At 41.5% G+C, this 14,815-nt stretch overlaps 2 protein-coding genes across 2 annotated transcripts in view; both read left to right on the forward strand.

The window, feature by feature from the left end:
- Window positions 1-4,479: 4,479 nt before the first annotated feature.
- On the forward strand, window positions 4,480-6,068 carry LOC120560448 (nuclear factor 7, ovary-like). Its single transcript, XM_039802994.1, has 3 exons — window positions 4,480-4,639; window positions 5,018-5,940; window positions 6,060-6,068. Exons 1-3 carry the CDS (start codon window positions 4,480-4,482, stop codon window positions 6,066-6,068), a joined length of 1,092 nt encoding a protein of 363 aa, XP_039658928.1.
- Window positions 6,069-10,881: 4,813 nt separating this feature from the next.
- The window catches only part of LOC120566701 (E3 ubiquitin-protein ligase TRIM21-like), a 4,486-nt gene continuing 552 nt past the window's right edge, over window positions 10,882-14,815 (forward strand). Inside the window, exons 1-2 of the mRNA XM_039813297.1 lie at window positions 10,882-11,061; window positions 13,467-14,815. The exon at window positions 13,467-14,815 is cut by the window's right edge and continues 552 nt beyond it. Coding sequence (XP_039669231.1) covers window positions 13,677-14,815 — 1,139 coding nt within the window. The 5' untranslated portion in view covers window positions 10,882-11,061; window positions 13,467-13,676. The remainder of the gene's footprint in view (window positions 11,062-13,466) is intronic.

Genomic DNA, 14,815 nt, shown 5'->3' on the forward strand with positions numbered 1-14,815 from the left:
AGAAAGCTAATCGGCTTATTGCGATTCAATGTGCTTGTCACGGTGCAGTTACGTCTCCACGCCCTGGTAGTTGTTCTGTGTGTTATTGTGTAGTTGAATAACTGTTAATGTGTTACGTTAACATGCCGGACACCTACCGTATTCAGCCTGTTATTCTGTGTGCTATTGTGTAGTTGACAGATGAAAAAGGCTGTTTTTGGTCTTGGATTTTGTGAAATTAATTTCTAAATATATGCGACTTATAGTCCAGTGCGACTTATATATGTTTTTTTCCTCTTCATGATGCATTTTTTGACTGATGCGACTTATACTCCGGAGCGACTTATAGTCTGGAAAATACGGTACATATTGCTCCTTTAAATAATTATTACAGTTACAGAATATCATTGAATGGAAGTAGAACTGGTCATCCAATGTGTTTTATACCAGCCTAAGAGAGGAAATTACACTGTTAGAAGTAGCCAAAAAAAGTATCTCCCACACTATCGTTTTAAAATATAGTAAGCCACAAAGTATCTCTGGGTTTTACATTCAGGACTAAGTAGATTTCTGCCTTACCTTAAAATGTAGTTGGATAAAATCACAAGTTTTAATAAAAAAAAAACATTCTGATTATTTCCCTGTTTCAATATTTAAGCATTGCACACCCATAGCTAGCTCTACCCACTTTTCAACTAAGCAACTTTATACTCACAAAGCCTTCTCCTCTGCCATCAATTTGGACTTTAAGCGATGGGAAGATGGTGATGATGTTCTTTGCAAGAACCACCTTTTCAATAGTGGACGGATAACTAGTGGAACAAACACACAAACAGACAACAACTCATGAGACCTTTTTTCTCTTCTTTTAAAAATGACATGATAAGTCCTTACTGTCAAATGTGTGATGAAAAAGCAACTGTTAACAAAAAATGTGCCCTGTATCAAGCAAATGAGAATGTCTGTATACTTTATCCCCCCATTGTAATTTATACACTTACGACATTCACAATTACATTCAATGCACATATGCTGTACATTTTTAAAATAGTCCAATCATGACAAGTGGGCTTATTCGTATAACCATTCTTATAAGATACAAAAATATATAGTTCATGTTCATATACTGTACTTACAATCCATGCTTCTCCACTAAGTCAGAGATGCAAACTTTAATGAGTTTCATTCGGGTCTTCTCTGTAACAATGGCCTTAGTTTGGAGTTCATCAAATATTTCTGGAACTTTCATTTCAAGCAGAGGCCTCAGACCAGCCTGCTGATCTGGCTCCTGTGTAGGCTGAACAGATAATTAAGAGCAGAGCAGAAAGTTAAGACTCTCTGTCTTCTCTGTAGTCTGTCTGACTTTTCTGAAACACAATTTGACTAGCTATACACATGATCCAAAATAAATTATGGTAAAAATGTACCTGCGTTTGACAGACTTCTCTTGGGACAGTTTGAAGATGGGATGCTTCTGAAAAGTGCACTTGGAATCTGTCAAGGTTACTTATCTGCACACTACTGTCAACATCAGTAAACTCTTGGAAATCTGTGTTAAATTTTAAAATCCGGTCAAGGACGAATCCCAATTCACTTGTTTTTTCCAGAAGCTCTGTTGTGCTTTGGACACTGTAAATTTTTCTTTTCAATTCATTTCCATTCTTAAAAGTAGTTGCAAGAACTTTCACAGATTCCTGCGGCCCATGTCTCCCTTCCTGCAAACATGAACAAAAATTAAAGTACAAATCTAATTCATTGTGATATTGATAATTGTACTAATTGCAAAGTCAAATGTGATTAAATATTCCCATCCAACACAACGCTGAAGTTAACACCCAGATTTGCAGCCTCTGATTCGCAATTTAAGGGAAATGGAACTTACATACCTGAGCGTCCACTCCACGGTTTTCTGCACTGCACCTCTTAGGATACTGTTGTGATATCATGTTAGACATTTTAGGTAAACCATTAAAGCTGAAACCCATTTCACATTTGTGAAAGCTTTATTGTATTTATGAAAATGAAAAAACTGAGATTTCACTGCTTTTATCACATTGCCCATATTGGACCAGGTCCAGAATCAAAACCACGATAGTGCCGATTTGACAAGTCTAGGTATAGTGGACCTGGTCCAATATGGACAGGTGAAAAAAGCTGTGAAATTGGACTAGTCAGACCCTCATTCACTCTCTCTCACACACACACACACACACACACACACACACACACACACACACACACAAAGACACAGATGCGCGCGCGCGCGCACACACACACACACACAAAGACACACAAACAAAGACACGGATGCACACACACACAGACGCACGTGCGCGCACACAGACAGACAGACACAGGTGCACACGTACACAAAGAGACAGATTTTTTTCACACAGAGACAGATGCACGCCACGAACGCTACAGACGCATACACACACACACACGTTAAATATGGACTAACGTTACTTTTGTGTGTGGGGCAGTAACCCCCTTTAATTTTCATAAATAAACTGCTTTAATGCTTTACTTAAAATTTCTAACACGATTTCACAACATTAAGAGGAGCAGAAAAGCGAGGAGCGGTCTTGAGCTCGAGGCTGCAAATCTGTCACCGTCTAATTATTGACGTTGACCGTTGGTACTCCGATCCCCGTTTACCAGATTTCATGCCGACTTAACAGAAGCAAAGCACTGTCTTACTAAAATGTCTCAAAATTAGTTACACATGGTGTCATTTTTGGTAATTAGTCGGGTAAAAATAAACTTTCAAAATCCCAATGGAAGTTTGGTATCGCCAGTCATTAGACCGGCCCCTGAATAAGACTAACGCGAAGCATCGACGTTTATCTTTTATGATTTAACGTTAGTTGGCAGATTATATAGCTACATGGCAAATTTACCTTTACATTTTGGTTCGATGACAAGTCTCCAGCTTTAGCTAGCTATATTCCCAGTTGAGATTTCTGTACCATTTAATACTAAATAATAAAACCGATATGAGAGCCAAGTATGAAGGCTCGGTAACGTTCAGGAATAACGGGTAATAACGTTAACGTTCGGTAACCGTCAGTTAACTTCCAGAAACCGACCTAAGACGTTAAATACTGTGGCTACAGATTATTAAAGTTACAGCACGGATATTTTGATACATTAATTTAAAATTAATGTACGATAGTTGCGGCTAGCTAACTAATGTGATATTAACTAGCTAATGTTAGCTAGCTAGATCTAACGGCTCTAAATACTTTAAACCCTGACATTGCCAGCTAACTCAAAAAATATCGTATTTGTCAGATGATCACCAACTTCCAGACGCTTCGAAAACGTCGAGATATTTGCATTACCTTAAGATAAAATAGTGCTTACCGTGGAGTTTGGAGTCTCCATCCTAACCCTTCTCCTTGGACGGGACTGTGGCAGTTTTCTTTAGCGACTCACTGTGGCGCGAATATGGAAGACCGCGAAAAAAGGATGACGCTGTTGCTGGGCAGAATTCAGATTCACTGTCCAACACATCAAATGTGTTAAGCCTTTTTACACATTATTTACACATGTTTTACACTCTTATGTAGAAATCCACACACAATGTGTTAAATGTGTAACAACACATTTTTGTGTGTCATTTTTTAACACATCTCTTCTAAGAGTGTGGTTTCCTAGCAGCTACTTGACCATGAAGGCCTGATTCGTGCAGTCTCCTCTTAACAGTTGTTCTAGAGATGTGTCTGCTGCTAGAACTCTGTGTGGCATTCATCTGGTCTCTAATCTGAGCTTCTGATAACTTCCGATTTCTGAGGCTGGTGACTCGGATGAACTTATCCTACGCAGCAGAGGTAACTCTTGGTCTTCCTTTCCTGGGGCGGTCCTCATGTGAGCCAGTTTCGTTGTAGCGCTTGATGGTTTTTGCGACTGCACTTGGGGACACATTCAAAGTTTTCGCAATTTTCCGGACTGACTGACCTTCATTTGTTAAAGTAATGATGGCCACTCGTTTCTCTTTACTTAGCTGATTGGTTCTTGCCATAATATGAATTCTAACAGTTGTCCAATAGGGCTGTCGGATGTGTATCAACCTGACTTCTGTAAAACACAACTGATGGTCCCAACCCCATTAATAAGGGAAAAAATTCCACTAATTAACCCTGACAAGGCACACCTGTGAAGGTAAAACCATTTCAGGTGACTACCTCATGAAGCTCATTGAGAGAACACCAAGGGTTTGCAGCGCTATCAAAAAGCAAAGGGTGGCTACTTTGAGGAGTCTAAAATATAAGACATGTTTTCAGTTATATCACACTTTTTTGTTAAGTACATAATTCCATATGTGTTCATTCATAGTTTTGATGCCTTCAGTGAGAATCTACAATGTAAATAGTCATGAAAATAAAGGAAATGCATTGAATGAGAAGATGTGTCCAAACTTTTGGCCTGTACTGTAACTAAGACTGTATTTTGAATAAAATGTTTTGTTTTGTTCTTTCCCACCCTGCATGTGTAGATATGGCTGCTGCAAACTACCTCCAATCTGAAGATCAGTTTCTGTGCTCCATCTGTCTGGATGTGTTCACTGATCCTGTGACTACATCATGTGGTCACAACTTCTGCAAAAACTGCATCACTGATCACTGGAATACTAATGACCAGTACCTGTGTCCCCTGTGTAAGGAGGGTTTTAAGACAAGACCTGATTTGAGGGTCAACTCTTTCATCTCTGAGATGGTCGCTCAGTTCAGACAGTCAGCTCAACAGAAAGCCAGCAGCAGCAGCTCAGAGCAACAAGTGTCCAAACCAGGAGAAGTTCCCTGTGACGTCTGTACTGGAACCAAACTGAAGGCCCTGAAGTCCTGCCTGGTGTGTCTGGTCTCCTACTGTGAGACTCACCTGGAGCCTCATCTGACAATGTCAGGACTTAAAAGACATCAGCTGATCGACCCTGTGGAGAACCTAGAAGACAGGATGTGTTCAAAGCACGATAAACCTCTGGAGCTGTTCTGTAAGACCGACCAGACATGTGTCTGCATGCTCTGCACTGTTTTAGACCACAAGATGCATGATGTTGTTCCTCTAAAAGAAGGATATGAAGGAAAGAAGGCAGAGTTGGGGAAGACAGAGGCTGAAATTCAGCAGATGATCCAGAAGAGACAACTGAAGATTGAGAAGGTCAAATACTTAGTCGACCTCAGTGAGGAATGTGCAGACCTAGAGCTAGCAGACGGTGTTCAGTTCTTCACTTCCCTGAAGGAGTCTGCTGAGAGAGGCCAGGCCAATCTCATCAAAACAATAGAAGAGAAGCAGAAAATAACAAAAAGAAAGGCTGAAGCTTTCGTCAAAGAGCTGGAACAAGACATCTCCGAGCTGAAAAAGAGAAGAACAGAGGTGGAGCAGCTCTCACGCTCTGAAGATCCCCTCCATCTTCTCCAGAGTGTCCAGTCCCTAAACACCAACCACCCTCCACCCACCAAGGACTTGACAGAAGTCGGCTTTTCGTCACCGTCATATGAAGGGATTGCAGTGAGAGCTATGGCAAATCTCGAGGAGACCCTCGGTGAAAAAACTATCGGGCTGCTCCAAACAGAGCAGTGGAGGGTCCAGCTGTGTGCAGTGGATGTGACTCTTGATCCTGATACAGCACATCCAGATCTCTTCCTGTCTGATGATGGGAAACAAGTGAGTAATAGTGATCTAAAGAAGAATGTTCCAGACAACCCAAAGAGATTTGATGATTGTAATTGTGTTTTAGGAAAGCAGAGTTTCTCTTCAGGCAGCTTTTACTTTGAGGTTCAAGTTAAAGGAAAGATTGATTGGATTTTAGGAGTGGTCAGAGAGTCGATCAACAGGAAGGGAGAAATCGCACTGAGTCCTGAGGGTGGTTACTGGACGATATGGTTGAGAAATGTAAATCAGTACTACGCTCTTGATGACCCTGATGTCCGTCTCTGTCGGAAGTCTCGGCCTCAGACGGTGGGGGTGTTTGTGGATTATGAGGAGGGTCTGGTCTCCTTTTATGACGTAGAAGCTGTAGTTCTCATGTACTCCTTTACTGGCTGCTCCTTCACTGAGAAACTCTTCCCATTCTTCAGTCCTGGTGATGAATATGAATCACTGAACAACTCTGCACCTCTGATCATCTCACCTGTCATTATGTATGAGTGTGACTATTAAGATCTTATTTCATGTATTGATTTATTTTCATTCAAGGGAAACAAAAGTACATATTGTCAAGAAACACACGTCATGGGGAGAATATCTATATCCGTCTCCTTAGACACAAAATTTGGGAAGCTGCAGTTTTACAGTAAATTTGTAAAAAATGCTGGAGAATAACCATTTATTTCTTTTTGATATGCAGCCACAGAAAAGTTTCCTTTATGATTAATGGCATGTTCACACTGAGTGCGTTTCAAGCATTGCGGGCGTGATTGTCTACAAAGTCAATGCAAAGACACATCATTTGTGTGAGTTTCAAATTTCAATTTAAGCAAGAAATTTGTGTGGTGCCGTTTTAGTTATCAGCGTTGAGATTCTCCTGCATAGCTGTGATCAATCACTAAGCATGAGTTAGGACTTTATAGAAATCTGCATCATCATTAGTTATTTTGGCATCTTTTTGATCCGTTTTGATCCATTGTTGAGGATGGAAAGTTTAGTAGTAGTACCTACAGCTCTACATCAAGCAGAAACCTCTGGTGCTAAAAAAAGTAAGCTAACACGGAAGTGCCAAAAACTTTGCTCATTTTTGGATTAGCCAGGAGTTAGGCACTGCCAAAATTGCCCAGGCTGGAGCCGCCCACTTTGAGTTTTATTTTGGCTTTTTACAATCCTGTGGGTGCCGTCACAGACAATGTGTCTATGCTTTACATCAGCGCGTCTCGCACGAGTAACGCAAATAAACACAACCGATACCATTTCTACGAGTAATGCAGCACAATGTGAAACTTTGCATCCTATGTGAATGCACCTGTCGGCCTTTTACATGTCTGTAGTCATTTATAATACTGGGTATAAAAAGTTAATGGACAAAGTTAATCAGTAGCTATGTTCGAAAACGTTCCCTATCACGGAAATAGTGCACTATGTAGTGTGTTCGCCACTTTGTAGTGGTGTTTGAATTCACTGCGGTTAATTTCATTCACTATATGGTCCACTATCAAATACCCACAATGCACTGCTAATTTGAGTGTACATACAATGTACCCTACATGTTACTCCCGTATCCCACAATGCAACGTGGTCGTGTTTTCTTGGAGGAAAGGAGGCAGAAGTCACCGCGAAAACTGAAAAGGAAAAATTGAGCTGGCTTTGGTTTCTAAACAGTGGAAATGTAACATGCAACATTTATAATATCCAATATTTGAATATTTTTCTGAGTGCTCGCTTTGTCTCAGGCACGTATTAGAAGTATTTTTGTTTGGGTTTGTTGTTGGGTGCGCCGGGCCTCCGTCGCACAAATAACCGGCACATCTACTGACGCAACGATGTGTTTTCACTGTAGTGTCCGAAATGTTTTTTTTTTTCCCTATATGTAGTTCACTATTTGATAAGCACAATATAGAGCATAGTAAGTGAGTGAATGGGGGAGCGGTTTTAAACACAGCTAATGTGTGATAATTTGTCTAAAAAATGATTTGGTTAACTACTGTTAGCCATTTTAGGTTGGGTTTTTTTGCGAATAGTGGTAGTTAAATGGTTATGGGAAATAAGTCAAAGAAATCTGTAAATATGTGATTGTAAGATTAAAAACTGTAAAATAAACCAGTTGTTGAACACCAGCCTCGAGTAAGCAGTGACTTGAACTCCAAACACTGAACAGAAAAGCCGGGGGCTCGTTCAATCTTAACACTGTGTGCAGCGTGTTGCTACGGTTTCCTGGTTGAACGGCATGTTTCCTAACCCTAACAGAAGTAACCTATCTAAAACATTCTTAACTTACACACTACATCACTTTTTTACTATATAAAATACTATAATTCTGCGACAAAGGCATAAGTTAAAAGGGCTGATAGAATGATTATATAGGGTATTTTACACTGTTCCTTAAGGTCTCCTAATAGGGTATGTAACATTGGTTGGGCTGAAAATTGCCCGAATGATATTTTATTAGGCCCTTAGCTACCCTGTGAATATGGCTCTATTTGGAACAAGAGCTTTTCTTCCAAATATGGTATGCTCATGAATATTCAGGATGAGCTGCGCGCTGATTGGTTTGAGGAAACTACATAGAAACACATGGGAGACTCGGCAGCAGGCCTCATATTTCAGACACTGCAACGTTATACATTGTTTGTCAGGCTATTTCGTTATTGAATTCACTTCTGAGACTTTTTTAAGCGAGAAATCAACTATATAAAGCTGAAATATGCAGTTTTACGAAAATGTATGGCTAATTACAAATTTGGTAAGACTGTGTGTCGGAGTTCAGCGGCCGTGGCTGCCTGTGTTGTTGCATCGCCGTCCGGCCTGCCTTCCTCCACAGACCCCGGCCTGCTGTGAGGTAACCATCACGACTGGCAGCCCACAGCATGGACTACCAAACGCTGCTGCCCTGACAGAGCTCCAGGGTCTCTAACTCCTCTCTTCCTGCTAGCTAAATGGCCCGTGTGTGAGAGTGAGAGCGCGGTCAGCGAGCTTGTTACACCAGCAATCTGTTACTACATGTTACACACATGTCACGCCACTTATACATAACATACTAACTAATTGTCTTGTAAAGCTAACAACGGTGTCCGATTTCAAATTAATGAATATTTGTGAAGACTAGGTGTTTCGTTAGCTGCGACTGTCCCTTCAACCCTAGCTATGTGTAGCTAGCTACAAATCATGGAGAGTTAGCTTCATTTTCGGCGTAATTCGAATATATTTACAGTTTGAATTTCGTTACGCCACGTATACAACATCTACCTAACGCCGCCTTCACACTGGCAGTTGAAATCAGCTCCGTAATACGCAATACGCCCCCAGCGGACGTCGTACTACACCGTTGAAAAGCTTCGGAAGCGATTTACAAAAATGGCAGAACAACTAGAAGGACTGATAAGTGTCTGAATGTCCGATTCTCTCTGACCTCTCTTATACAGCTATAAATAGAAAGGCTGCTGCGTGGAGTAAAGTTGCCCAGGACGTTGACATGTCACGTCGGTTAAATGTGATATAGCGGTATAATGTCAATAGTTCGGTGTCTGTTGCTAGCTAACCAGTTAGCATTAGCAGGTTTGTTTATCAGTACCATGGCAACGCTAACTTCCGTCGGATAAGAACCGTCCGTAGCTTTTCGCAAGAGTTACATTTTTTTAACGCATCCAGATGACCAACTGACACGATTTCTTTCGCACCGCACTCGTTCGCATGCGGTCTGCGAATCTCCACAGGAAATGAATGACTTCCGGCCGTTTCGGAGCTGATTTCAACTGCCAGTGTGAAGGCGGCGTAAGGGTCTTATAAAGCTAACAACGGTGTCTGATTTCAAGTTAATGAATATATGTGAATTTCAGAGGAATTCTAACAGGAGACTAGCCAGCTAGCTCTCATTGATAGAGCTCCATCCAGCCGCAGGCTCTATCAATGAGACTCATGGACAAGCGGCGTTTATTTCACCAATCGTTTGTTTAAATAACTCAACACATTATAATTACACACATTATAAGATTAACTGGAACCTGTGGTAAGAGATTGCTGGCGTAACAAGTTCGCTGACCGCGCTCTCACTCACATACACCTGGCATTAGGAAGAGGGGAGCTGCAGGCCCTGGAGCTCTGTCAGAGCAGCGGCGTTTAGTAGTTCATTAGCCCACAAAGCGGTGACTTTGCGCGGGTATGGAGTGCTGTGTGCTGTCAGCCTTGACGGAGATCAATCTACCTCACAGCAGGCCGGGGTCTGTGAAAGGCAGGCCAGGTGGTGAGGCAGTAACACAGGCAGCACCGGCCGCTGAACTCCGACACAGTCGGACAAAATTTGCAATTAGACGTACATTTTTGTAAAACGGCCCATATTTGACCTCTACATTGTTGATTTCTCGCATAAAAAAGTCTCAGAAGTGAATTGAATGGTAAAATAGCAGATGAACAATGTATACAATTTCTGAGATCTGCCCGACCTAGAGTCAGAAGACTAACTGATCTCAGGTCAGTTGTGTAGCCTATGCAAATGTTGGGGCGTGACAAAGAGAGAGACTAGAGCCAAATGAGGAGGAGCCGCAATAGTTGACGTCAACTATGGGGCTTGTTGAGATTCGCCCGTTTTAAGAGGCAGTTTCAAATAGTGAGATTTTCAGAGGAAAGAGGTGTCAATGGGATTTAGAGGTTCTATGTATGTCCTAGTTACCCACTAAACTGTCATTATTCAACTGTGACAAGGTAAAATCAGTTTTGCATTCTATCACCCCTTTAAAATTGTAACTGTCTATTTATTTTCAATCTTCATTCATGTAAACTGTGCGGATGAATATCCATAAAACACTTTGCATACAATATGAGAGCAAACAGGAATTAACTTCTTTTTGATGATTTTAATCTCCCCAATGTTACATATTCCATGTGTGCAAAGGCCAATAGTTAATGTGTAAGAATATATTTTATTTCACGATGTAATAATTGTCTTGTTGATGATACATATTGTATTTGTTGTATGATCTGATGGTCGTTTGTTGTCTTTACATCAAGGTCCACAATAATGGAAACAAATGTTGGACTTAATTGTGTTATCATTGACATGTTGCAGATTTGTGTAATCTCTCTCTCTTTGTGTCCAATAAACTATAAACTAAACTCTTTTGGTTGAAGTAAAGGACATAATACATCATATTTATAGCATGAACTTTCCTCCATATCAACCAGACAACACCCTAGTATTTCACAATAACTGTGTAAATAACAGGGAGGAAACCTAACCATAGAGCTGCAGTAAGAGGAGGAGCAACACTGGAAAGAGGAGAGATACAACGTCACACTCCAGAAATGAAAGTTAAGTTTGTCAGAGTGTCAGCCACGCTGCAGTAGAGACAAGTCTCTGTTTCTCTCTGAAAGAAAACTCAAACTGACTTCATCAGGTCTTTCTCAACAACACAGCAGAGTCTCTGCCAAACACTGGTGAGTACAGCTGATCACATTTACACTTTCTACAACCAGGATTAACACTAAACTTCAGCTCTACTCACAAAGGAAGTTCCACTCTTTTAATTACTTGTGAAATTTGTAACAATATAACTATGGCTGTTTGTCTGCAGGCCCACTATACAGTAGTCCACTTTAACAGCTTTAAACAGTCTCTCTGTGTCAGTTCTCAGGACTTTAGGAATTAGTTACTGATCGCCTCCTACACACTACTTTCTCTATTTCCTCTGGCTGTTTCACAATAAAAGCTTTCCACCATAGAACCAGTGGAAGGCTTTTAATGTGAAGCAGCTGGAAGAAATGTACAGTAAGCAGAGCTTTGTTAGAAGTGCTGTTCTTTAATAAAAACTGGTCTACACAACAGGGTGTGGACATATTCTGAGCTGTTTTATCAGAGTAGCGCTTCACCTTGCCGCCCCACTTTAATGGGCTTGTTTGTGCACAGCTCGGTGCAAGTTTAAACAATTCTGTCAGGGCTGGCCGAGTGCTGAGGCAGGAAAAGGATTCTGGACCCAAAGTGCACGACATGATAGGGCAGATGCAGGTGTAGAATTCATTATAACAGAAAACAATCCAGGCTTACATGAGTCTTTAAGAATCCAAACAAGGTAAAAATTCCAAAAGTAGTAACTGGACTCCAGTATGGCATCAAAAGGTCCAAACCAAAGAGTTACGTAGAAAACAGGAACAAGCAGTTACACTCAACAACAATGATGATATGACAAGGACTGAACAGATCAGAGGACATTAAACACAGGGGCAAACGAGCAGGGAGGGGGCCAACAGGTGAAACGTATTAGGACTCCTGCACACTGGCTGCGTGGCGTGAGCGTGGCGTTTCTGTTGTGTGTCAGTTGCGTGGCGGCTGCGTGGCGTTTTCTATCTTTACACACCAGAAACGTGTTGTGGCGCTGCCGCTAACCTTGTCTGTACACATATATGTTTCCCATTGATGAAATTAAATAATGGCGTGTACATAAATATATACTGATCTGATTACAGGAAAGACAACGTCGGCAGTATTGACGGCAAATTAGGCTCCAGAATATTTCCTTTTGTATTGACAGGTGCAATATTTGGAAATCGATAATTATTTATAAATATTTCTTAAATGCCATTCATATCTGCATTTATGTAAAAACGTTGAGACTTTCGAACATCAAAATGTCATTAATTAAATGTATCAGTGTCTAAACGACATATAAACATCTTTTCATATTCTATGTTTCCTAGAAACGCTTCCAACACGCTTGTGTGTCACGTGAAAAATAGACGTTGGTCCTATTTCTAGAATGCGCGCGTTTTCTGAGACGTCACGCAGGCAGTGTGCACGCTCTAACCTGTTAACATGGGAGCCGAAATAAAAACGGATACGCCCTGCAGCTGACACGCTCACACCACACAGCTAGGGTGCAGGAGGCCTTAGGGTGCAGAGCAGACTCAAACAGGAAACAAAGCTAAACCAAGACACATGAAACCAAACACTACAAAATAATACAGGAAGTAAACCAAGCCAAACATACATTCATAAAGATGAGTTCAGGAAAAACAGAACAAATAGGGAAACAGGAATCAATAAAAACACAGAGCAAGAGTTAACAAAATAAAACCGGAAATATATCAACAGAAACCCACAACCCTAACAACTTCACCATCATATGATTTACTTAAGATAAAAATCAATTGTTTCTTTTTACACAAACAATGTGGCGCTCAATGGTCCCTGTAACTGAAAGATATTGTTTTCGTGGAGATTATTATTTTTAACATTTCTGAGGAACTTGGGATGCTTAAAAACTTCTGAAAATTGCAAAATATGTCAGAACTGGCGAAAATTGCAAGGTTCTGCAGGGATTGAGGTCAGACTTGGCCAGCGGGATCCATAGCGCTCCTAAACACACACCAGGGTTGGGATGAGGCAATTTCCATATTTTACTATAACACACGGTGTCCAATCTGCCCTGAATTTCTGAAGAAATCTACATGCCTATATTAAGTCATAGCGCCACCTACTGACAACATTAAGTTAGTTGTATGTGACACAGATCATCTGATTAACATGATATTTACATGGTGTTGTGTACACATGGTATACAGCAACATGACCTTTCCTTAGTGTATGTTCTCTATTGCCACATTGTGGCCACAGGAAGTGGTACAAAATGAACAATACGTCTTTTTCAATGCCACACACTCGACGCAAAATAATGTCTAACTCATGCGTACAGTGTCTGATTATCCTGGAAATGCACAGCCATGTTGACCAGCGCTCCATCAGTATCCTCGACACGAATGTGCGAGGGCCCATTCACCACTGCTTGCTGCTTTAATTAAAACTGTAATTTCAATGAAAGGTTTTCTTTTTTTCACAATATGTGTAGATATGGCTGCTGTAAGCATCTGAAGATCAGTTTCTGTGCTCCATCTGTCTGGATGTGTTCACTGATCCTGTCACCATACCATGTGGTCACAACTTCTGCAAGAACTGCATCACTGAACACTGGAATACCAATGACCAGTACCTGTGTCCCCTGTGTAAGGAGGGTTTTACCACAAGACCTGATTTGAGAGTCAACACTTTATTCTCTGAGATGGTCACTCAGTTCAGTCAGCCAGCTCAACAGAAAGCCAGCAGCAGCAGCTCAGAGCAACAAGTGTCCAAACCAGGAGAAGTTCCCTGTGACGTCTGCACTGGAACCAAACTGAAGGCCCTGAAGTCCTGCCTGGTGTGTCTGGTCTCCTACTGCGAGACTCACCTGGAGCCTCATCTGACCATGTCAGGCCTGAAAAGACATCAGCTGATCGACCCTGTGGAGAACCTGGAAGGCAGGATGTGTACGAAGCACGATAAACCTCTGGAGCTGTTCTGTAAGACCGATCAGACATGTGTCTGCATGCTCTGCACTGTTTTAGATCACAAGAAGCATGATGTTGTTCCTCTAAAAGAAGGATATGAAGGAAAGAAGGTAGAGCTGGGGAAGACCGAGGCTGAAATTCAGCAGATGATCCAGAAGAGACGACTGAAGATTCAGGAGATCAAACACTCAGTCAACCTCAGTGAGGAAGATGCAGACAGAGAGATAGCAGAAGGTGTTCAGGTCTTCACTTCTCTGAAGGAGTCTGTTGAGAGAGGCCTGAATGAGCTCATCAACACGATCAAAGAGAAGCAGAAAACAACAGAAAAACAGGCCGAAGCTTTCATCAAAGAGCTGGAACAGGAAATCTCTGAGCTGATGAAGAGAAGCACTGAGGTGGAGCAGGTGTTACGCTCTGAAGACCACCTCCATCTTCTCCAGAGTGTTCAGTCCCTAAACATCCAACAACCTCCACACACCAAGGACTGGACAGAGGTCAGCATCCGTCCATCATCATATGAGGGGACTGTGGTGAAAGCTGTGGTTCAGCTGGAGGAGACACTCAGTAAAGAGATGAAGAAGCTGCTTGAAGCCGAGCTGAAGAGGGTCCAGCAGTATGCAGTGGATGTGACTCTTGATCCTGATACAGCAACTCCTAAAGTCATCCTGTCTGATGATGGGAAACAAGTGAATGTTGGTGATGTGAGGAAGAATCTCCCAGACAACCCAGAGAGATTTTCTCGTTATGGTATTGTTTTAGGAAAACAGAGTTTCTTTTCAGGCAGATTTTACTTTGAGGTTCAAGTTAAAGGAAAGACTGATTGGAATTTAGGAGTGGCCAGAGAGTCGATCAACAGGAAGGGAGCAATTACGCT

This window comes from Perca fluviatilis, chromosome 1, assembly GCF_010015445.1.
Source record: "Perca fluviatilis chromosome 1, GENO_Pfluv_1.0, whole genome shotgun sequence".
NCBI classification, from domain to species: Eukaryota; Metazoa; Chordata; class Actinopteri; order Perciformes; family Percidae; genus Perca; species Perca fluviatilis.

Bases quoted from the DNA above. Each gene is read 5' to 3' on its own strand.
- LOC120560448 (XM_039802994.1), top strand. From the start codon at position 4,480: ATGGCTGCTGCAAACTACCTCCAATCTGAAGATCAGTTTCTGTGCTCC. The intron at 4,640-5,017 runs GTAAGGAGGGTT...GCACTGTTTTAG, and splicing joins CCAGTACCTGTGTCCCCTGT to ACCACAAGATGCATGATGTT.